Source organism: Syngnathus floridae, chromosome 13, assembly GCF_059516105.1.
Source record: "Syngnathus floridae isolate MCC-2025c chromosome 13, RoL_Sflo_1.0, whole genome shotgun sequence".
Classification (NCBI taxonomy): domain Eukaryota; kingdom Metazoa; phylum Chordata; class Actinopteri; order Syngnathiformes; family Syngnathidae; genus Syngnathus; species Syngnathus floridae.
This window is the reverse complement of record NC_142425.1, coordinates 12082855-12109086: the sequence shown is the minus strand read 5'-3', so window position 1 is coordinate 12109086 and position 26232 is coordinate 12082855. Positions and strand designations below refer to the sequence as shown.

Genomic DNA, 26232 nt, shown 5'->3' with positions numbered 1-26232 from the left:
AAGAGTGTGGAGACAGTTTGGCATATTTCATCACCCTCCGAAAATAATGGCCTAAATGATTTTATTAAATTTTTCCAGAAAAAAAACAATAAGTGTTGTAAAAATTGTATTTCAGGTGAAAGAATGATGTGTGCTAAAGGCAACAAAAATTTTTTTGTCAAACTATGACTTGGGCCATTATTTCAATAGGGTATTTTGCAAATTCACATTTCTCGCTTTTTTTTTTCCAGCTCGGGCGCAAAGCAATCATCTTGTATTTTTGTTCCACGGAGCCATCTTGAAGTCAATTGAGATTGGTCCTCCCGGCCCTCCCACTCCCCGTGTGTGTGCCCGCGTGCTCTACCTTGGAAAAAAAACGAGCCATGTTTCTGAGTAGTAGTTCAAAGGCACGAGGGGAGGCTCGGCTTAAAAATCAATTGCATTCTTTGTCGACTTAGCTGCCTTTTTCCCCAGGAAGAATGTACACTACGCTGCTGAGAGTCAGGTGCTCTCATACAGTCCGACTGGAGGCGAGAGAGTGAAGGACTCGTCCAATCCACTCAAAAGTAGCAGGTTACGTAAAGCCAATTTTGCAAACCTCATTGAATCGTAGTACAGCTTTGCATTTGATTTGTTAATATTTAAAGGGGTTTTTAGCCTTATGTACATTTTTTGTCCTATATATCACATGTAGTAAAGTGACCTGAATGGATGTGGACGTGATCCCATGACCTTTGATCCCGAGATGTCTTAAGGCTTTAATGTGCTAAAACCCCCAAACATCACACATTCATGCACACACAAACACACTTTCCTCAAGAGTCTTGCGGTCTGTCTAACCTTTCACTGCTTTTAAACAAAAACAAAACAGAAGACTATTGAAATGTTGATAAATACCAATGGCACAAAAATTTGCCGGCCGAAAACAGTAGAACCTCAATCTTAAAAATAATAAATAACTAAACAATCAAGATTAATACATTTATAAATCCAAGCTTACCATAACAAAAAGTCTATATATAAATAAAAATAATATGATAAATGATATTTGGAGATATAGATCATCAGAAAACATGAATAGCAATGGGAGTTTATGACTCATAAAATCTTTCAGATGATTAATCAAATTATATGATTATTTTTTATTATTATTCATAGGAACTCTTAAAATAATACCAAATGAAATCATACATATTTTTTGTAAAATTTATTAATAACCTAATATACACTATTCTTAGTACAAAACATGACCATTTTCCTAATTCTAAATAATTAACATTAGTTACAGTTTAGAGAAACATTAACTGGCAACTTTTCATCATGGAAAATATAATATACATGATATAATATAATATAAATATAACTGCTCTATAGCTGTACATTCTGCAATTTTGCTTTCAATTTTCAACTCAGTGACAACTCAGCAATTTTTTTTTTTTACAACTTTTTCAGTTCAAGTTATGAGACCAAAAAAAAAAAGAAAATCCAAAGTAGAAAATCACTCGAGCAGTAAAATGTGTGTTGCAAAAATGCCGTTATGAAGGAGTGTTGTGAGGATTAAATGGGCTGTAAGGGGTGGGGACTAGGCAAAGTCTTGCAGTTAAGCAGCTATTAGAAGATTGGGCCTCCTCCTCCTTCTCCTCTTCCTTCTTCTCCCCCTCCTCTTACCCTCCCTCCTTCTCCTGGCGGCCAAGCTTTCATAGTCCAGGCCGCCGAGGACCATCCACCTCCTTCGCTGGGAGAGGAGACGCGAACACCTCCAGTCTCCTTCCCTTCCTTCCTCCCTTCCTTCTGTCTCCATCATCATCTTCAGTCACAGCCCCGCAGGAGGTCGCCAAGCGGAAGCGTCGCTTGCCCCCATCATCATCTTGAACAACTTTTGTAAATGTAGGTAAGAGCTCATCCTCTCTCCCACTTGGTGAAATTCAAAGTGGCCTGTTTAAGTTTCACAAGTTTGCTTCTTGTTTTATCACATGTATTTATATACACAGTAGTATGCAAAGGTCTTAGGCCACCATTTTATTTGTAGTTTTAGAAATGGCATAATGTTAATAAAAACAAAAACAAATATAACTATAATTATAATAACATACTGTCTTGGCCTTGATTTCATCAAGTCTTGTTCTTGTCTAGGTCTAAATTCAAAGTCTTGGTCTTTACCCTGTCCTAATCGGTTTCATTCTTGACAAAGTCTAAAAGCTCTCATGTTGTGAATAGCACAAATGTGGTATATCGTGAATTCTAAATCTGTGCAGAGAGGCGGGTTAGAGTATAATTTTGCAGACGTGCGCAAGTCGTCTTTGAAAAAGGGTGTTGTGCGCTGTTGTGGGTGTGAACACAGCTGACTGTATTCGCCGCCAATCAAAGCGGCTCCTCTTCCCTTTAATTGCGGCACACTCACATCGCATTTTTATTTCATTTTTGTGTATTTTGCTCATTTTAGAATGGTCACAGAATTTCAAGGATATTTGCTTTCCTGTCAAATGTCATAACTAGTCACACTTGACTCAAACAATATGCACGGACTAAATCTTCATCTGAATCAAATACTGAAAAGAGTGTAAAATTGTTAAAAAAGCAGTTTGTATTGCTCGTGCAGCCGGCGGGCGAGAGGCGCCCACAAAGGCTCTCATTCATGACCAGGATGAGGTCCATCACATGAATTGGACAAGGATGTTACGCGGTTAGCTAAAACGTCAGAAGCAAGATTCTCATCACACAAGTGCGTGAGTCAAGTGAAAGCTCGGCCCCGGGGGTGTCCGCTGGGTGGACTCTGACATCTCCAGTGATGGATAGTTAAGGCCAAAAAGTTCTCCGCTAGCCTGCAAACTAGCAGAAGCGCCGACCTCGGCCTCAATCGTAGCACGTGAGCGCTAGTCGGCTTCCATGTGAGCAATAATCCTGCCGGATTCCTGAGCTCATGTCTGACGGAGCCGACCCGGTCCACTGACCCCCTGCCGCCGTGGCCCCCCTCAGCTGATGTGTTGGATTTGCGGGTCATGTGATGGCCGAAAACGACGGCTGTCAGCTTTTCTATTTGGGTTCTGTGGCAACTGGCCAAACATCAAAAAATAATGTCCTTCATCTTCTTTCTGTGCTCCTGCAGTGTCACCATGTACCTGGAAAACACAAGCAACCTGGACTTGGAAAAGTCCCAGGCCTCAGCGCCGGGCCACCAAGCGGCTGGGAATTTCGGCGAGCTGCGTCTGCTGCAGGGCATCTCGGAGCGGCGGGAAACACAGAAGCTGCAGCAACAGTCGGCGGCTCTGCCAACGGGACAACGCGTCATCCACGCTGAGGCCTTCCTGCCCGTTCGACAAGAAGATGGGTGAGGACCAAGCACAATCATGTCATGTGGGGACGCAGCTGCGCTTTCCTTGCAGGTCTCTGAATGCAGCAGCAGGTTGATTAAAAAATAAATAAATAAATAAATAAAAGTCAACCTAATGATGGAAGTCGTGTTTCTGAGGGCAAGAGCGCATCTGGCAGCCTGCTCGCACAGATGTGACACCTGCTCAGTCGTGGTCACAGTTCACGACGAAGCCTTTTTGTTCCTTGAGAAAATGAGATACTGTTTATTTTTAAACCTCCTCTAGGGCTTTTGAACACAACAAAAGGCCCCCATTAGTGCTTCTGGGAAAACTAGAAAAAAAGTGTTTCCTTGAATTCTCAAGTGCATCAAAGTCTTGCTTGAAATTGAACAGGAAGTCGGCCATTTTAACACAAATGATTTTTTTTTGTTCATGCCATCTAATATGACCATTTTATTTTTGTTGCAGGCACAATTTCAACATGGTTAATATTCTCACCGGCAAGAGGAATTCGGCTAACCTCTCAGAAAGGTCGCCTCTGCTCAGGTTTTCACAAGATGACAGGTAAGCAAAAGAAATGAAAAACAAGTTGAAATCAAGGACATCTGAGGACAGCTTTTCTTGCTCATGCTTCAAGCGTGGCCTACATGACCATGCATAATCCCAGTTTCTACGGTGGCGAGGAACCTTGGGATAGCAGCGCCATGGACCTGGAGAGGAGGTACCGCTTGGGCAGCGAGGTGACCAGTCTTTCAATGCTGCGCTCCAACTCGTCCGACAAGAGCGACCCCCTGGAGCACCTCAGCCTCAGCTTCAAGCTCGCCAGAAGTTTCAAGTGAGGACTCCATTATTATTTTTTAATTTATATGGGTCAGGGCTGTATATGTAATATGTTGTTGCTTGTGTTTCTAGATGGTGTTTCCGTATCTCCAAAGTGGCCATCATCTTCACTATTGTTGTTCTTTGCAGTGTAAGTGTGTCAAAATTACCTTCGCTTAAAATGAGGAGAAAGATAACCCAGCTCCACTTCTGTATTTATTTTTAAAATGAATTTATTTTTGTTTTCCCAGCTGCTCTTCAGTATGTATCCCGATCGGGACAACCCTTGGAGGATGCTGGCCGTCTCGTCAACCGACAGCTTCTGTATCCGCTAAACATTTCAAACAAGCAAAAGAAGGCAACGTTTGTCGATTTGCTCCTTGACCGATGGCCGCTCGGCAGCGATGAACCTGACGGAGTTCCGCGACAACGCTCTCCTCAAACTCCAGGTGGGCGGCCCCTTCAGCGGCGCCGTGGCGGACCCGGACAACCAGGAGTACGTGTTGGTTCAGGTGGAGCAGACTGACCCGCCGGGCCAGAGGAGGAGGAGGGCGCAGCAGGTGGGACATTAAAGTCGGAAAATTATGAAAATATGAGAAAAGGGTTCTTCAGAGAAAAAAAAAAAAAAATGGCTTCATCTTTTTTTCACAGGTGATTTATAATTGGACCATTCCTTTGCACAGCGAGCGAAGCGACCAGATGGTGCTGACCAAAACATTTGAGATGCTCAGCAGGTACATGTCCACATCTTTCTGATTGCACTGAAGTCCATTTTCAGGAATTTGTACTTCTTCTTTTTCTAGCGACCCCATCACCATCATGGTGCAGGCCTTCATGGCGGACGCTGAGGTGGTGCCGCTCTCCATCACCCACCAGTCGCTCTACTTCAGCGTGGAGACGCAGGTGGCCATCGCCGGCATCATCCTGACGGGGGTCTACGTCCTCATCATCTTCGAGGTACTTGCCGTGTGAGGGGAAAATCAACACAAGGTCATTCAATTGTTTGGACTGGGACCTGGGAGGTCGAAGCATATTTCAGGGGGCCATTGCCCTCGTGGTCCACCTCTCTAGCGCCGCCAGTGGTGTGTGCTAGCAGTAGTATTAGAATTTCTACTTGTGTGACGTGAAATAATAGTTGTATGCTGTCGTGCTTGCATTTTCCAGATCGTCCATCGCACCCTGGCGGCCATGTTGGGATCTTTGGCTGCTTTGTCCGCTTTGGCCGTGATTGGGGACGTAAGTTTACATCATGTGCTTGTTAGTCAATCCACGTTATATAGACTAGCCAGATGAAAATTCAGTATTTCCATTGAACGTTCTGCTGAAGTTGCATTTTGCTTTTGTTTGTTTCTCTCCCGCAGCGGCCCAGTTTGGTGCAGGTGGTGGAATGGATCGACTACGAGACTCTGGCTCTGCTCTTTGGCATGGTGAGACCACGGGAGTCCGTCCGCCTTTCCTCCGCAGTCTCCTCCATTGTTGTTCCCTTTTAAAAGCCCGTCTCCATGGTTACGGGCACGTCTTGCCTGCTTTTGGCTGAATCTGAAATGCACACATAGCAACAACAACACACATTGTGTAAATATTTAAGAACGTTAGATTAAAAAAAAAAAATAACAGGTAATAAATTGCTGACCAAGATAAGGGGGTAATGACCACAACAGATTTTTTTTGCAGATGGTGCTGGTGGCCATTTTCTCCGAGACGGGTTTCTTCGACTACTGCGCCGTCAAGGTGCGTTTTGGTTCCCGCTTACATTCCCAAGATTGATGCCAACCTCCCGGCTATTCTTCACACTTGACATTTAAACGACCCCGCACGGGTGACATTTGCTGCGTTTATCGGTCTTAAAGTAGGTCAGCGCTGTACGGATGGGATGAGTCAGTCTGGAATGTCCGCTGATGAGCTGGTTAAAAGGTTAAAGGTCACCCCGCCCTTATCACATTTGGCCCGAGGTCACAAATTTCACACGGGGATATAAAAGGGGCGAGCTTTTCGTCAGCCCGCCTTGATATTCCCAAGTGTAAATTGAATTTTGCGGCGTAGGCCCTCGAGCCAGCAATCGAGCCCACTCGTTTACGTCATCGTCGCTTCGTCTTGGAGGTCAAGGACGTGCGCAAACTCCTGGTAGAACTCTTCCCGCTAATCCCGAATATGCGGAATGTGTCCTCTCGGCTGAGGCGAGGATAATAATCAAGGCTGATGAATGTTAACAGGCTGAGTGACAAGGACGAGCCACCTCGCTCATCAGAGATTTGGTTCCTTTGCTGCTCGAAGATTGAACATTTGGCACCCAGGGAGAAAAATGATCAAAATGTACTTTTATTAATCAATTTTTTTTTTTTTTTTAAACGTGAAAAAAAGATTTTTAATTATGTATTGTGCATTTCTACTTGGCAGAAGGTACATGATGAAAATCACTTTTTGTTCCATTTTTGTAAAACATGTGCCTTTGCTCTAACAGGCTTGAACATTCTGGAGGTTATTTACAGGTACCTTTTGAAAAATTTGCCAGTAATTTCCCCACCCATTTGCGACGCCGACCTCTTAAAAGTGTACTCAGTAATCTTCGATTTGCGTCATCTCAAGTCTCTGCTGGCTGATGAATGGCTGACTCATCATTGTGTCACGTTTGTTCCTTCCTTGCTTACTTCCCGACAGGCCTACCGCCTCTCCAAAGGCCGCGTGTGGCCCATGATCATCATCCTCTGCCTCATCGCCGCCATCCTCTCCGCTTTCCTGGACAACGTGACCACCATGATGCTCTTCACCCCCGTCACCATCAGGTCAGCACCATGCTCCGTCCACTTTGGATGGCAAAAAAATTTGGTGATTCGAGTCACGCGAATTTCTTCAGGCTGTGCGAGGTGCTCAACCTGGACCCCAGACACGTGCTGATCGCCGAAGTCATCTTCACCAACATCGGCGGCGCGGCCACAGCTGTGGGCGACCCGCCAAACGTCATCATCGTGTCCAATCAGGATCTACGCAGACAAGTAGGCTCTCATCCTTGATGCTGACTTTCTTTGTCCTCGCCGTGTTCTCTGGTGACAAGTGTCCTCGGCAATACCCGGAAAATCTACTTGAGTACTCCACCGTCTGTACTCTCAATGGGTTTTGTAAACATGGCGGTAGAATTTCAAAAACAAGCACACTCGGACGTGGCCTCAACAACGAGACGCGTCTATCTCTGGATTGCGCTCGAAATATCCCCGCCCCCCCCTCTCGGTGCCACGCAAGTAAACAAACAAGCGGGCAAAGCAAGCATGCGTACACAAGCTGTCCTTATCAGAGTGCCGCCACGACCCGACCCAAGCGGCGTCCCCCCCCTCATCGCCGCCCCCCCGCCCACTTCTCTTCCGTGAGCGCTGCCAAGACAAACCGGACGTTTGCTGGAATCAACAAAACGTCCACGTCCGCCAAAGGCCAAAATGTCAAGCGCTGATGTCAGCGGGAAGCTGCTTGGAGAATGAGGATTTGGTTATTTGGCAGAATAATATTCCGATAACTGATTAATCGGCCGATAAATTCAAACGAATCAGTCACATCAAAATGTCTGCCCCTACCGTGACCTTTTGTTGTTTCATTCGCGTCTCTCGCAGGGCATCGACTTTGCCAACTTCACCGGCTACATGTTCTTGGGAATATGCCTGGTCCTCTTCACCTCCTTCCCCTTCCTGCGCATGCTCTACTGGAACAAGAAACTCTACAACAAGGAATCCATCGAAATTGTGGGTGAGTTCAAACACGATACTATGAGGTCACTGTCACTTTCCAGCATCTTCTCTGTCGCGTTAGCCTCTTAGGATGCGGTCCATCACACAGAGAGACACAAACACTTACGCTCGATAACACGCCGTCCCAAAGAGAGCGAGTTCCTCGGGGCAGCTTTAAAAGAGAACCACGGGAAGGTGGATCGTTTAGCGGCGAGCCGATTGAAGGAAGCCGCCCCCGCCGTTTGCTCATTATCTCCATTTGCTAACTCCTTCCTGTTCTTTTGATGTTGCATCTTCTGGGTCGATTTTGAACATCCTCATAAATGGTTTGGCCCGGCACAGCGGCAGCACCTCCTTCAGCGGTGGTGTTGCTGCATTCGTCCCTCTGCGGGGTTCAGCGCTCATTGACCGGAAAGATCATCTTCAAAACACCAGCGCCAAATATTTTCTCACTTTTTTTTGATCTGCCGTAGAGCTCAAACACGAGATTCTGGTGTGGAGGCAGACGGCGCAGCGCATCAACCCCGCCAGCCGAGAGGAGACGGCTGTCAAATGTCTCCTGATGCAGAAAGTGCTCAACCTGGAAAGTCTACTGCGCAAGATGATGAAAACATTCCAGAGGTAAAAATGAAACATGGCACGATTTTGACGTCATGTTATGCCCAAGTGTGGCATATCTGATACTTGCATGGATGAATTATTCAAAAATGTCAAAAAACATTTTTTTTAAATTAATTATTTGACAGAGAAATTTCCCAAGAGGACAAAAACTGGGAGCAGAACATTCAAGAGCTGCAAAAGAAGGTTTTGCTTTTGTTTTTCCTTACTTCTCAACACTTGAGCTCATTGTCACCATCCTGATTGTTCTTTTCTTTTGTTCCCCGCAGCACAGAATCACCGACAAGGTGCTCCTGGTCAAGTGCGTGTCGGTGCTGGCCGTGGTCATCTTGATGTTCTTTGTCAACTCCTTTGTTCCCAGCATACACTTGGATCTCGGTAAGGGCCCGAATGGTGCTACCGCTGTTCCTATTTTAGTGGCCGATTGAAGTATTTACTCATTACGGACGGTGCACGGCGACTTAATTACGGGCTGCTCGGTGGTGACATTCGTTGAACGAGCGTGACCCCACACAGCGGCGGCCCAGGTAATTGGTTTCAATTACAGCTGCTTTCAAAAGCTCAACCTCATTAAAAGCTCATTAAACCAACACGGTTGAGATTTCATTCCGCTCCGTCGGCGGCCGCCAATTTTCTTTTGTTTCGGCCGATGCGGTCACCCGCTCGTGAGCAAGCGAGTGAATTGCTCACATAATGAGTTAGTAATTTATTTAATTCGACATCTCGGATTGTGAGTAAATATTTAATATGAAGGGAAGTTACTTTGAAATTCTCATTTGTTTGGTTAGCTGGGTTGTCAGACAAAATGGGAAGAAAGTCAATTCGATGTAGCCAAATAAATAATGAATGCTACGAGGCCCATTCTTGAACGTGAATGGTTCAGTCTGGTCTAGTCTAGTCCAGTTCACTGAGTTCAGCCTTGAGAAGCAAAATGATCAAAACATGCTTCAGACTGAATTGACAATGATTTCATCAAGCACATTCAAAAGAAAGAAATACAGTTTCTTCCTCTATCGCTCTGTTTTTTTTTTGGTGTGTCCTTCCACTTCCATTCATCCTTGTTCTTTCACTGGACGTAAAGTAATTGCAGTTGATATTGACAAAGAATGGACTCTTATCCTCGTTTTCTGTTTTTTGTCCAATTGTTCATAGGTTTCTTGGAAATCTCAATTTACTCTCATTTTGTTCTCTCCACCATTCAGGTTGGATCGCCATCCTTGGCGCGCTGTGGCTTTTGGTCCTGGCCGACATTCAGGACTTTGAGATGATCTTGCACCGCGTGGAGTGGGCCACGCTTCTCTTCTTCGCTGCCCTCTTTGTCTTGATGGAGGTGCTTCTTTTTGAAAGAAAAAAAAAAGATGCGCATGAAATAACTAGAAACAATCCTCAGGGCAGTATCGATATGATTTATGATTTTTTTTGTTAATGTTGCAGGCTCTGGCCCAGCTGCAGCTCATCGACTACATTGGCGAGCAGACGGCCCTCCTCATCAAAGTAAGTCACCTTTGTACTTTAGTATTTATTTTCTTTCTACCACAATGTGAATAGCAAAAACCTCAAAGTTGTGTAACGTACATTTTCAAATGAAGCTCCTCCCCTCAGTTCAAGTTGGCGTATTTCTACTCCGTCGGTCATTCCGACACATTGGACACATCCCCTGCAAATTCCATGACGGCGTTTCCACCTGGTTCCGCTCGGAACGTCATTGTCTTGGCTAGCGAGCGATTGCCTGCGTAATAAATGCGTCAGTTGGTATAAAGCGGCGGGCCACCTAGAGCGCGGATAATCGCCGGTGACAGGCGGCGTGGCGCTCTTTCCATCTGACTTCCTGTGAAACAAAAAAAACACATCTGCATGCAAGCGTGCGACAGGTGCGAGGTAGAGATCTCATTCGTGTTGCTTAGCGACTTGATGGAGCAAATCGGCGCTTTGTGAGGCACACAATATAAATACTTATACATATTTTGTACTCGAGTAGATTTTTCCGATACATGTAGAGTATTTTTTTTCTGACATTTTAATTTTACTCTCTACATTTCTACTCCTTCCTTTGTCAAAATCGTCCGGTTCCTTCTTTTGAACTTCCACGAATGACATTAAAAAAACAACTGCTAATGTTTGTTTTGATTGCAGTCGGTGCCGGAGGACCAGCGCATGGCCATCGCCATCATCTTGGTGATGTGGATCTCCGCCTTGGCTTCTTCTCTCATCGACAACATCCCCTTCACTGCCACCATGGTGAGCAAGCGGCCCATAACGTAAAAGAAAACAAATGACGCTTTTTTTTTTTAAATTCTTCTTCCAGATTCCAGTCCTCATCAACTTGAGTCAGGATGCCGATGTGAACCTACCAGTGAAACCGCTCATCTTTGCCTTGGCCATGGGAGCCTGTCTGGGCGGTGAGTTTCCCTCAAAGTCAAACGACCGACCAACGTTTAGCGCAACAAATCAACATCAGCGCTCATGTGTGTGTGAAGGAAACGGCACGTTGATCGGCGCGTCTGCAAACGTGGTGTGTGCCGGCATCGCGGAGCAACACGGCTACGGCTTCTCCTTCATGGAGTTCTTCAGGTACCATGCTTTCTTCTCCAAATGTTGGGCCGCTTGGTCAGTCAACTGGAGCACAAACACACTCCTACTTTCATTTGGGCTAGGTTTTATTGTAAGTCTCTCAAGCAAGTACTCCAACCTGACTCGGACTCCCATGTGCGCTTTGAACTCAAAGAGCCAGTTGCTATGGCAGCTAGCTCTTTGGTTTCATCGACAGCCACAGCAAGCCATCGCACATGAGCAGAGGTGGCAGAAGTATTCGCGCCCTTCTACTTAAATCCAAACAGGCTCCTTGTGTAAATCAAGACAAGGAACAGTAAGTAATTATAGGAACAGCCTTTGGTTTCTCTTCCTCACTGTCTTTTGACTTCCCGGATGGAAGCGTGGCCTCCGCTCGCCACCGGTCGCAGCTGCTCCGAGGGTTGGCGCTGATTGGTAGGGGTGACCCCCTTGTAGACCTCCGGAGCTGAGATCCGACCGGTGCGGCGTTGAATTCACGTCCCGCTTGATCACTGCGCTGCCTTTTGCTGGAGCGTGACTAAGCATGACGAGCGGCTCCTTTTATGCTCGCAAGCCATTCCAATCCATCTTTTGTTTCGCTAACTAAGATCGCAATTGAAAAAAAAAAAAAAGAACAACAAGCCAAGCAAGGGAAAAAAAGCCTTTTTGGAATATGACCTTAAAAAGAGTTGCTTCAAAATGTCAGACTTGCTGTGTCTTGGCACATGTCGGCGTTCTGGTGTGGGTCCAACGGATCCGTGCCGGCTGACGAGCCGGGGGCTAAGTCTCCCGGGCCCCGCGAGCCGCCATGTGTCCATGGAGGACATGGACGGTGGCCAAGGCCAACCATCTGCAGTCACTCCAGTGTTTGAGGACGTGCTCGAATGAAAGTGGCGGCCAAGTGACAAGTTCAGGCTGAACTTGTGGGTCCATTTTGGAGGTCTTGTGCAACTAACGCTTCTTTGTTTTTTTGGGTGTGATCTGACAGGTTAGGCTTCCCCATGATGATCATGACGTGCATGATTGGCATGTGCTACCTGCTGGCCACTCACATCGGACTCGGCTGGAACATGTGATCCAGGACTTGAAGGTTCACAGAACCAGACCACAAACCGGAATCCGAAGAGGTCGGAGTAAAGACGAGAAGAAATGGCAACCGATAGCACAAATGTACATTTTCCCTCTTCCAGTTAAGCAGACAATGAATTGTTCAGTGTTGTCAAATATGGCCCAATCATTAAACTAAATATTCCCCAAAATATATTATTTATGTTTAAAGAAACCATGACACCCAGTTAAAGGGATTTTTATAATCATTCATGTAAAATATTTTTTCCACATAGCCATAAAATAATGTTGGCGGAGGGCGATGATTTAATGCAAATGATTTTTAACCAAGAGGAAACCTTGAGAAATCAAAGGATTAAACTTGGTGTTTTGAAATTGCTTCTAAGCTTGTCTATCTTTAAATGAACCCTAATGACCTTACCCACGAGCTGTACTTTGTCGATTTTCACTCACTTCTGCATAAAGTTTGTGACTTTTTTTTTTTTTGAAGGCAGGTTTCAGTCTTGCCTGTCGGAAAGGTGGGCGTGGTCAAGCCAATTTCAGTTGCGCTGTGATTGGTCAGACTGAATTTGGGCAGAGGTAGGAGGCGGGCAAAGTGGCACTTAGGTTTTTGAAGGCAGTTTTCAGTCTTGAGGTGAGCGACAGGTGCAACCGCCCGCGTGTGAAGTGGCCTGTCACGTGGTACGCTAGTGTGCAAAGCACCATTGGACGAGCAGGCGAGGAAGATTTGAATTGACGGATGTGACGTCATGTCTTCGGGTGAATTGGGGAAGTTGTCAAATACCGGTGCAATCACTCGCGCAGCGGGCGGTTTCTCAGGTAAGCTAACATGCTAGGAAATGTTTGTCGTTCTTTGGCGTTTCTCACGACGGACGCCTTGTTTGTTTGTTGCAGGATTCAAGGCGAGTTATCAAATGCAGGCGCCACCGACCGTGTGGCGGTTTCTCGGGTAAGCTATCAAATGTTTGTCGTTCATTGCCGTTTCTCACGACGGACGCCTTGTTTGTTTGATGCGAACAAATATCTTGAAAAGATTTTCACACTCGTCCCGGCCACCGCGACTGTCGTTTTGCCGCTACAGTATTTCAAATCTCTTTGGCGTTGTGTTTCGTCAAATTAACAATGTTGCATTACATATAGTGTGCTATTTCCGTGTTATGCAAACTGATGAATGTGACGAATTTGTTACGTCATGTTCAAATCTATTCCAAGATGGCGCCCGCCCGCCCGCCTTCCGTTATGCAACAAACATTTGCGAGCGTGATTTTCTCCCGTTTAGTCGACTGCTCGATTCATGCCGACATTTTTGAGTGAGTTGATGGATGATAAAATTAAATTATTATAATTCGGATACTTTTGTAATTATTATAACTCATTACAATATACTGATAATTGTATACATATTTTAAATATAAAACTGGAGTTGGTATGTGTAATTGTTGCAAAAATATCATGCCATTGCCACTCTACTCAATGTCTATAATTGTAACTCCCAGATGCAGAGCATATAATATGGTATGATATTGTATGGTATTGTATGTATTGTATTGTATGCATTGTGTGTATGGTAGCGTATGGCAGGGTATTGTATGTGTTCTATGTCAATCCATCCACCCACCCACCCAACCCATCCAATCCACCCAACCCGTCCATCCATCCAACCCATCCATCCACCCATCCATCCGTCCGTCCGTCTGTCCGTCCATCCATCCATCCACCCATCCGTCCATCCACCCATCCATCCATCCGTCCATCCAACCACCCATCCATCCACCCATCCATCCATCCATCCACCCATCCATCCGTCCATCCAACCCATCCAACCCAACCCATCCAAACCCAACCCATCCAAAACCCATCCACCCACCCATCCTCCTATCCAGCCACCCATCCAGTCCATCCACCCATCCTTCCAGCCACCCATCCAGCCAGCCACCCAGCCATCCACCAGTTATCCGGAGGTCGGATTGCGGCGGCGGCGGCAGCTTTAGGAGGGACTCCCAGACTTTCCTCTCTCCAGCCACTTCATCCAGCTCAACCCAGGAAATCCCAAGATTTGTATGTATTGTTTGTTTTGTTGTGTTTTTTGTTTTGTTGTTTTTTGTTTTGGTTTTTTTTTTTTTTTTTTTGTATGTATTGTATGTATTGTATTGTATGTTTGTATGTATTGTATTGTATGTATTGTTTTTTTTCTTTTTTTTGTTTTGTATGTATTGTATTGTATGTATTTTTTTTTTGTTTTGTTTTTTGTTTTTTTTGTATTGTATGTATTGTATGTATGTATGTATGTATTATTGTTTTGTATTGTTTGTTTTGTATTTTTTGTTTTGTTGTTTTTTGTTTTGTTTTTTTTGTTTTGTATGTATTGTATGTATTGTATTGTATGTAGTGTATTGTATGTATTGTATTGCATGTGTTGTATTGCATGTGTTGTATGTATGGTATTGTATGTATTGTATTGTATTGTTTGTATTGTATTGTATGTATTGTATTGTATGTATTATTTTTTGTTTTGTTTTCTTTTGTTTTGTTTTTTTTGTTTTTTTGTATTGTATGTATGTATTGTATTGTTGTTGTTTTTTTGTATTGTATTGTATGTATTGTATTGTATGGTATGGTATTGTATTGTATGGTATTGTATTGTATGGTATTGTATTGTATGTATTGTATGTATTGTATTGTATGTATTATTATTTTTTTTTTGTTTTTTTCTGTTTTTTTTTGTTTTGTTTTCTTTTGTTTTGTTTTTTTGTATTGTATGTATGTATTGTATTGTATGTATTGTATGTATGTATTGTATGTATGTATTGTATGTATGTATTGTATGTATTGTATTGTATTGTATTGTATGTATTGTATTGTATGTATTGTATTGTATTGTATGTAATGTATTGTATGTATTGGTTTTTTTTGTTTTTTGTTTTGTATGTATTGTATGTATTTTTGTTTTTTTTGTTTTGTTTTTTGTTTTGTATGTATTGTATTGTATGTATTATTATTTTTTGTTTTGTTTTCTTTTGTTTTTTTTTTTTGTTTTTTTGTATTGTATGTATTGTATGTATGTATTGTATTGTTTTTTTTTTGTATTGTATGTATTGTATTGTATTGTATGTATTGTATTGTATGTATTGTTTGTATTGTATGTATTGTATTGTATGTATTGTATGTATTTTTTTTTGTTTTTTTGTTTTGTTTTCTTTTGTTTTTGTTTTTTTTGTTTTTTTGTATTGTATGTATTGTATGTATGTATGTATTGGTTTTTTTTTGTATTGTATGTATTGTATTGTATGTATTGTATTGTATGGTATTGTATTGTATGGTATTGTATTGTATGTATTGTATTGTATTGTATGCATTGTGTTTGTATTGTATTGTTTGTATGTATTGTATGTATTTTATTGTATTTGTATTTGTATTGTATTGTAATTGTATTGTTTGTATGTATTGTATTGTATGTATTGTATGTATTGTATTGTATGTATTGTATTGTATGTATTGTTTTTTTGTTTTGTTTTTTGTTTTGTATGTATTGTATGTATTGTATTGTGTGTATTGTATTGCATTGTATGTATTGTTTTGTTTTTTGTTTTTTGTTTTGTATGTATTGTATGTATTGTATGTATTGTATTGTATGTGTTGTATTGTATGTGTTGTATTGCATGTGTTGTATTGCATGTGTTGTATTGCATGTGTTGTATTGCATGTATTGTATTGTATGTATTGTATTGTATGTATTGTTTGTATTGTTTGTATTGTATGTATTGTATGTATTTTTTTGTATTGTATGTATGTATGTATTGTATTTTGTTTTTGTATTGTATGTATTGTATTGTATGTATTGTATGTATTGTATTGTATTGTTTGTATTGTATTGTTTGTATTGTATTGTTTGTATTGTATGTATTGTATGTATTTTTTTTGTATTGTATGTATGTATGTATTGTATTTTTTTTTTTGTATTGTATGTATTGTATTGTATTGTATGTATTGTTTGTATTGTATGTATTGTTTGTATTGTATGTATTGTATTGTATGTATTGTATTGTATGTATTGTATGTATTATTATTATTTTTGTTTTTTTGTTTTGTTTTCTTTTGTTTTTGTTTTTTTTTGTTTTTTGTATTGTATGTATTGTATGTATGTATTGTTTTGTATTGTATTGTATTGTATGGTATTGTATGGTATTGTATGGTATTGTATGGTATTGTATTGTATGTATTGTATGTATTGTATTGTATGTATTGTATGTATTGTATTGTATGCATTGTGTTTGTATTGTATTGTTTGTATGTATTGTATTGTATTTGTATTGTATTGTATTTGTATTGTATTGTTTGTATGTATTGTATTGTATGTATTGTATATATTGTATTGTATTGTATGTATTGTATTGTATGTTTTGTTTTTTGTTTTGTATGTATTGTATGTATTGTATTGTGTGTATTGTATTGCATTGTATGTACTGTTTTGTTTTTTGTTTTGTATGTATTGTATGTATTGTATGTATTGTATTGTATGTATTGTATGTATTGTATGTATTGTATTGTATGTGTTGTATTGCATGTATTGTATTGCATGTATTATATGTATTGTATTGTATGTATTGTATTGTATGTATTGTTTGTATTGTATTGTTTGTATTGTATTGTATGTATTGTATGTATTGTATGTATTTTTTTTGTATTGTATGTATGTATGTATTGTATTTTTTTTTGTATTGTTTGTATTGTTTGTATTGTATTGTATGTATTGTATTGTATGTATTGTATTGTATGTATTGTTTGTATTGTATTGTTTGTATTGTATGTATTTTTTTTGTATTGTATGTATGTATGTATTGTATATATTTTTTTTGTATTGTATGTATTGTATTGTATGTATTGTATTGTATGTATTGTATTGTATGTATTGTATTGTATGTATTGTTTGTATTGTTTGTATTGTTTGTATTGTTTGTATTGCATGTGTTGCATGTATTGTATGTATTGTTTGTATTGTATTGTATGTATTGTATTGTATGTATTATTTTTTTTGTATTGTATGTATTGTTTGTATGTATTGTATGTATTGTATTGTTTGTATGTATTGTTTGTATTGTATTGTATGTATTGTTTGTATGTATTGTTTGTATGTATTGTATGTATTGTATTGTTTGTATGTATTGTTTGTATTGTATTGTATGTATTGTTTGTATGTATTGTTTGTATTGGTTGTATTGTATTGTTTGTATTGTATTGTATGTATTGTATTGTTTTTTTTTTTGTTGTTTTTTGTTTTGTATGTATTGTATGTATTGTATTGTATGTATTTTGTTTTTTGTTTTTTGTTTTTTTTGTTTTTTGTTTTGTTTTTTGTATTGTATGTATTGTTTTTTTTTTGTTTTTTAAATTTCTTTTTTTTTTCTTTTTTTGTTTTGTATGTATTGTATTGTTTGTTTTGTATTGTTTGTTTTTCTTTTTTTTATGTTTTGTTTTGTTTTTTTGTTTTGTATGTATTGTATTGTATGTATTGTATTGTATGTGTTGTATTGTATTGTATGTATTGTTTTGTTTTTTGTTTTGTATGTATGTATTGTATTGTATGTATTGTATGTATGTATTGTATGTATGTATTGTATTGTATGTATTGTATTGTATGTATTGTATGTATTGTATTGTATGTATTGTATTGTATTGTAGGTATTGTATTGTAGGTATTGTATTGTAGGTATTGTATTGTAGGTATTGTATTGTATGTGTTGTTTTGTATGTGTTGTTTTGTATGTGTTGTTTGTATGTGCTGTTTGTATGTGTTGTTTGTATGTGTTGTTTGTATGTGTTTTTTGTATGTGTTTTTTGTATGTGTTTTTTGTATGTGTTTTTTGTATGTGTTTTTTGTATGTGTTTTTTGTATGTGTTTTTTGTATGTGTTTTTGTATGTGTTTTTGTATGTGTTTTTGGTATGTGTTTTTTGTATGTGTTTTTGTATGTGTTTTTTGTATGTGTTTTTGTATGTGTTTTTGTATGTGTTTTTGTATGTTTTTGTATGTTTTTGTATGTGTTTTTGTATGTGTTTGTGTTTTTGTATGTGTTTTTTGTATGTGTTTTTTGTATGTGTTTTTTGTATGTGTTTTTTGTATGTGTTTTTTGTATGTGTTTTTGTATGTGTTTTTTGTATGTGTTTTTGTATGTGTTTTTGTATGTGTTTTTGTATGTGTTTTTGTATGTGTTTTTGTATGTGTTTTTGTATGTGTTTTTGTATGTGTTTTTGTATGTGTTTTTGTATGTGTTTGTGTTTTTGTATGTGTTTTTGTATGTGTTTTTTGTATGTGTTTTTTGTATGTGTTTTTTGTATGTGTTTTTTGTTATGTGTTTTTTGTTATGTGTTTTTTGTTATGTGTTTTTGGTATGTGTTTTTGGTATGTGTTTTTGGTATGTGTTTTTGGTATGTGTTTTTGTATGTGTTTTTGTATGTGTTTTTGTATGTGTTTTTGTATGTGTTTTTGTATGTGTTTTTGTATGTGTTTTTGTATGTGTTTTTGTATGTGTTTTTGTATGTGTTTTTGTATGTGTTTTTGTATGTGTTTTTGTATGTGTTTTTGTATGTGTTTTTGTATGTGTTTTTGTATGTGTTTTTGTATGTGTTTTTGTATGTGTTTTTGTATGTGTTTTTGTATGTGTTTTTGTATGTGTTTTTGTATGTGTTGTTTTTAGCTTAGTGTTTAGCTTAGTGTTTAGCGTTTAGCTTAGTGTTTGTGTGTGTTGTGTGTGTGGTCTGTCTGTTTGGTGTTTGTTGTGTGTGGTCTGTCGGTGTGCTGTGTTATGTGTGTTGTGTAGTTTGTTTGTTTAGTTAAAAAAATGTTTGTGTAGTTTATGTAGTTTGTTTGTGTAGTTAGAAATGTTTGCGTAGTTTGTTTGTGTAGTTTAACTACACAAACATTTTTTTAAACTAACCGAAAAAATGTTTTTTTAGTTTGTGTAGTTTAAAAAAATGTATGTGTAGTTTAAAAAAAGTATTTGTAGTTTTTTGGGTAGTTTAAAAAAATGTTTGTGGTTTGTGTAGTTTAACTACACAAACAAATGTTTGTGTAGTTTGTTTGTGTAGTTTAACTACACAAACTATTTTTTAAACTAACCAAAAAAATGTATTTGTAGTTTGTGTAGTTTAAAAAATGTTTGTGTAGTTTGTGTAGTTTAACTACACAAACAAATGTTTGTGTAGTTTGTTTGTGTAGTTTAACTACAAAGCCAAAATGTTTGTGTAGTTTGTGTAGTTTAACTACACAAACAAACTACACGAACATTTGTTTGTGTAGTTTAACTACACCAACAAACTACACGAACATTTATTTGTGTAGTTAAACTACACAAACTACACAAAAAACTACAAATAGTTATTTTAAACTACACATACATTTTTTAAACTACACAAACTACAAATACATTTTTTTGGTTAGTTTAAAAAAAATGTTCGTGTAGTTAAACTACACAAACAAACTACGCAAACATTTGTTTGTGTAGTTAAACTACACAAACAAACTACACGAACATTTGTTTGTGTAGTTTAACTACACAAACAAACTACACGAACATTTATTTGTGTAGTTAAACTACACAAACTACACAAAAAACTACAAATAGTTATTTTAAACTACACATACATTTTTTAAACTACACAAACTACAAATACATGTTTTTGGTTAGTTTAAAAAAATGTTCGTGTAGTTAAACTACACAAACAAACTACACAAACATTTGTTTGTGTAGTTAAACTACACAAACAAACTACACAAACATTTGTTTGTGTAGTTAAACTACACAAACATTTTTTTAAACTACACAAAAAACTACAAATACTTTTTTAAACCACACATACATTTTTTTAAACTACACAAACTACAAATACATTTTTTTTGGTTAGTTTAAAAAAATGTTTGTGTAGTTAAACTACACAAACAAACTACACAAACATTTGTTTGTGTCGTTAAACTACACAAACTACACAAACATTTTTTTTAACTACACAAACAAACTACGCAAACAAACTACATAAACTACACAAACATTTTTTTAACTAAACAAACAAACTACACAACACACATAACACAGCACACCGACAGACCACACCAAACAGACAGACCACACACACAACACACACAAACACTAAGCTAAACGCTAAACACTAAGCTAAACACTAAGCTAAACGCTAAACACTAAGCTAAACACTAAGCTAAAAACAACACATACAAAAACATATACAAAAACACATACAAAAACACATACAAAAACACATACAAAAACACATACAAAAACACATACAAAAACACATACAAAAAACACATACAAAAAACACAAACACATACAAAAACACATACAAAAACACATACAAAAACACATACAAAAACACATACAAAAACACATACAAAAACACATACAAAAACACATACAAAAACACATACAAAAACAAAAACACATACAAAAAACACATACCAAAAACACATACCAAAAACACATACCAAAAACACATACCAAAACACATACAAAAACACATACAAAAACACATACAAAAACACATACAAAAACACATACAAAAAACACATACAAAAAACACATACAAAAAACACATACAAAAAACACATACAAAAAACACATACAAAAAACACATACAAAAAACACATACAAAAACACATACAAAAACACATACAAAAACACATACAAAAAACACATACAAAAACACATACACAAACACATACACAAACACATACAAAAACACATACAAAAAACACATACAAAAAACACATACAAAAAACACATACAAAAAACACATACAAAAAACACATACAAAAAACACATACAAAAAACACATACAAAAACACAAACACATACAAAAACACATACAAAAACACATACAAAAACACATACAAAAACACAAACACATACAAAAACACATACAAAAAACACATACAAAAAACACATACAAAAAACACATACAAAAACACATACAAAAACACATACAAAAACACATACAAAAACACATACAAAAACACATACAAAAACACATACAAAAACACATACAAAAACACATACAAAAAACACATACAAAAAACACATACAAAAAACACATACAAAAAACACATACCAAAAACACATACCAAAAACACATACCAAAAACACATACCAAAAACACATACCAAAAACACATAACAAAAAACACATACAAAAAACACATACAAAAAACACAAACACATACAAAAACACATACAAAAACACATACAAAAACACATACAAAAACACATACAAAAACACATACAAAAACACATACAAAAACACATACAAAAACACATACAAAAAACACATACAAAAAACACATACAAAAAACACATACAAAAAACACATACAAAAAACACATACAAAAAACACATACAAAAAACATACAAAAAACACATACAAAAAACACATACAAAAAACACATACAAAAAACACATACAAAAAACACATACAAAAAACACATACAAAAAACACATACAAAAAACACATACAAAAAACACATACAAAAAACACATACAAAAAACACATACAAAAACACATACAAAAACACATACAAAAAACACATACAAAAAACACATACAAAAAACACATACAAAAAACACATACAAAAAACACATACAAAAAACACATACAAAAAACACATACAAAAAACACATACAAAAAACACATACAAACAACACATACAAACAACACATACAAACAGCACATACAAACAGCACATACAAACAACACATACAAAACAACACATACAAAACAACACATACAAAACAACACATACAATACCTACAATACAATACCTACAATACAATACCTACAATACAATACAATACATACAATACAATACATACAATACATACAATACAATACATACAATACAATACATACATACAATACATACATACAATACATACAATACAATACATACATACAAAACAAAAAACAAAACAATACATACAATACAATACAACACATACAATACAATACATACAATACAATACATACAAAACAAAAAAACAAAACAAAACATAAAAAAAAGAAAAACAAACAATACAAAACAAACAATACAATACATACAAAACAAAAAAAGAAAAAAAAAAGAAATTTAAAAAACAAAAAAAAAACAATACATACAATACAAAAAACAAAACAAAAAACAAAAAAAACAAAAAACAAAAAACAAAATACATACAATACAATACATACAATACATACAAAACAAAAAACAACAAAAAAAAAACAATACAATACATACAATACAATACAACCAATACAAACAATACATACAAACAATACATACAATACAATACAAACAATACATACAAACAATACAATACATACAATACATACAAACAATACATACAAACAATACATACAATACAATACAAACAATACATACAAACAATACAATACATACAATACATACAAACAATACATACAATACAAAAAAAATAATACATACAATACAATACATACAATACAATACAAACAATACATACAATACAATACATACAATACATACAACACATGCAATACAAACAATACAAACAATACAAACAATACAATACAATACATACAATACAATACATACAATACAATACATACAATACAATACATACAATACAAAAAAAATATATACAATACATACATACATACAATACAAAAAAAATACATACAATACAAACAATACAATACAAACAATACATACAATACAATACATACAATACAATACATACAATACAATACATACAATACAAACAATACAAAAAAAAATACAATACATACATACATACAATACAAAAAAAATACATACAATACATACAATACAAACAATACAATACAAACAATACATACAATACAATACATACAATACATGCAATACAATACATGCAATACAACACATACAATACAATACATACAATACATACAATACAATACATACAATACATACAATACATACAATACATACAAAACAAAAAACAAAACAGTACATACAATGCAATACAATACACACAATACAATACATACAATACATACAAAACAAAAAACAAAACATACAATACAATACATACAATACAATACAATATATACAATACATACAATACAATACATACAAACAATACAATACAAATACAATACAATACAAATACAATACAATACATACAAACAATACAATACAAACACAATGCATACAATACAATACATACAATACATACAATACAATACATACAATACATACAATACAATACCATACAATACCATACAATACCATACAATACAATACAATACAAAACAATACATACATACAATACATACAATACAAAAAACAAAAAAAACAAAAACAAAAGAAAACAAAACAAAAAAACAAAAATAATAATAATACATACAATACATACAATACAATACATACAATACAAACAATACATACAATACAAACAATACATACAATACAAACAATACATACAATACAATACAATACATACAATACAAAAAAAAAAAATACAATACATACATACATACAATACAAAAAAAATACATACAATACATACAATACAAACAATACAATACAAACAATACAATACAAACAATACAATACAATACATACAATACATACAATACAATACATACAATACAAAAACAAAATACAATACATACATACATACAATACAAAAAAATACATACAATACATACAATACAAACAATACAAACAATACATACAATACAATACATACAATACAATACATGCAATACAACACATACAATACAACACATACAATACAACACATACAATACAATATATACAATACATACAATACAATACATACAATACATACAAAACAAAAAACAAAAAACAAAACAATACATACAATGCAATACAATACACACAATACAATACATACAATACATACAAAACAAAAAACAAAACAAAAAAACAATACATACAATACAATACATACAATACAATACATACAATACATACAATACAATACATACAAACAATACAATTACAATACAATACAAATACAAATACAATACAATACATACAATACATACAAACAATACAATACAAACACGATGCATACAATACAATACAATACATACAATACAATACAATACCATACAATACAATACCATACAATACAATACAATACATACAATACAATACATACAATACAAAAAAAAACCAATACATACATACATACAATACATACAATACAAAAAAACAAAAACAAAAAAAACAAAAGAAAACAAAACAAAAAAACAAAAAAAATAATACATACAATACATACAATACAATACATACAATACAAACAATACATACAATACAATACATACAATACAATACATACAATACAAAAAAAAAAACAATACAATACATACATACAATACATACAATACAAAAAAACAACAAAAAAAAACAAAAGAAAACAAAACAAAAAATAATAATACATACAATACAATACATACAAAACAAAAAACAAAACAAAAAAAACAAAAATACATACAATACATACAATACATACAATACATACAAAACAAAAAACAAAAAAAACCAATACATACAATACATTACATACAATACAATACAATACATACAATACAATACAATACATACAATACAATACATACAATACATACAATACATACATACAATACATACATACAATACATACAATACAATACATACATACAATACAAAAAAACAAAACAAAACAAAACAAAAAAAACAAAACAAAAAACAATACATACAATGCAATACAATACACACAATACAATACATACAATACATACAAAACAAAAAACAAAACAAAAAAAAGCAATAAATACAATACATACAATACAATACATACAATATATACAATACATACATAACATACATACAATACAATACATACAATACAAACAATACATATATACAATACATACAAACAATACAATACAAATACAATGCATACAATACATACATACATACAATACAAAAAAACAAAACAAAAGAAAACAAAACAAAAAAAAACAGAAAAAAACAAAAAAATAATAATAATACATACAATACAATACATACAATACATACAATACAATACCATACAATACAATACCATACAATACAATACCATACCATACAATACAATACATACAATACAATACAAAAAAACAACAACAATACAATACATACATACAATACAAAAAAACAAAAAAAACAAAACAAAAGAAAACAAAACAAAAAATAATAATACATACAATACAATACATACAATACAATACAAACAATACAATACAATACATACAATACCATACATACAACACATGCAATACAACACATGCAATACAATACATACAATACACTACATACAATACAATACATACAATACATACAAAACAAAAAAAACAAAACAAAAAACAACAAAACAAAAAATACAAAACAAACAATACAAAACAATAATACATACATACATACATACAATACATACAATACAAAAAAAACAAAAAACAAAACAAAAAAAAAATACATACAATACAATACATACAAAACAAAAAAAAGAAAAAAAACAATACATACAATACAATACATACAAACATACAATACAATACATACAATACATACAAAAAAAAAAAAAAAAAAACCAAAACAAAAAACAACAAAACAAAAAACACAACAAAACAAACAATACATACAAATCTTGGGATTTCCTGGGTTGAGCTGGATGAAGTGGCTGGAGAGAGGAAAGTCTGGGAGTCCCTCCTAAAGCTGCCGCCGCCGCCGCAATCCGACCTCCGGATAACTGGTGGATGGCTGGGTGGCTGGCTGGATGGGTGGCTGGAAGGATGGGTGGATGGACTGGATGGGTGGCTGGATAGGAGGATGGGTGGGTGGATGGGTTTTGGATGGGTTGGGTTTGGATGGGTTGGGTTGGATGGGTTGGATGGACGGATGGATGGGTGGATGGATGGATGGATGGGTGGATGGATGGGTGGTTGGATGGACGGATGGATGGGTGGATGGACGGATGGGTGGATGGATGGATGGACGGACAGACGGACGGACGGATGGATGGGTGGATGGATGGGTTGGATGGATGGACGGGTTGGGTGGATTGGATGGGTTGGGTGGGTGGGTGGATGGATTGACATAGAACACATACAATACCCTG

General features: G+C 35.8%; 1 protein-coding gene across 4 annotated transcripts; it reads left to right on the top strand.

Annotated features, from left to right (window-relative positions):
* The first annotated feature begins 102 nt into the window (after positions 1-102).
* Positions 103-12436, top strand: oca2 (oculocutaneous albinism II). Of its 4 annotated transcripts, none has more exons than XM_088393378.1 (24): positions 103-552; positions 3086-3307; positions 3759-3854; positions 3928-4125; positions 4203-4260; positions 4361-4433; positions 4512-4669; positions 4761-4843; positions 4913-5066; positions 5274-5345; positions 5471-5536; positions 5784-5840; positions 6768-6892; positions 6964-7102; positions 7709-7841; positions 8296-8443; positions 8569-8626; positions 8710-8818; positions 9643-9770; positions 9875-9934; positions 10574-10678; positions 10746-10839; positions 10918-11011; positions 11979-12436. In XM_088393378.1, the coding sequence occupies exons 2-24, from the start codon at positions 3093-3095 to the stop codon at positions 12064-12066; spliced, it is 2511 nt and encodes an 836-aa protein (XP_088249504.1). In that variant the 5' UTR covers positions 103-552; positions 3086-3092; the 3' UTR covers positions 12067-12436. The 4 variants fall into 4 exon arrangements, with proteins under 4 accessions (XP_088249504.1, XP_088249503.1, XP_088249505.1 ...); XM_088393377.1 differs by having other exon boundaries at positions 103-1866; XM_088393379.1 differs by having other exon boundaries at positions 103-1870; positions 3958-4125.
* The last annotated feature ends 13796 nt before the right edge of the window (positions 12437-26232 follow it).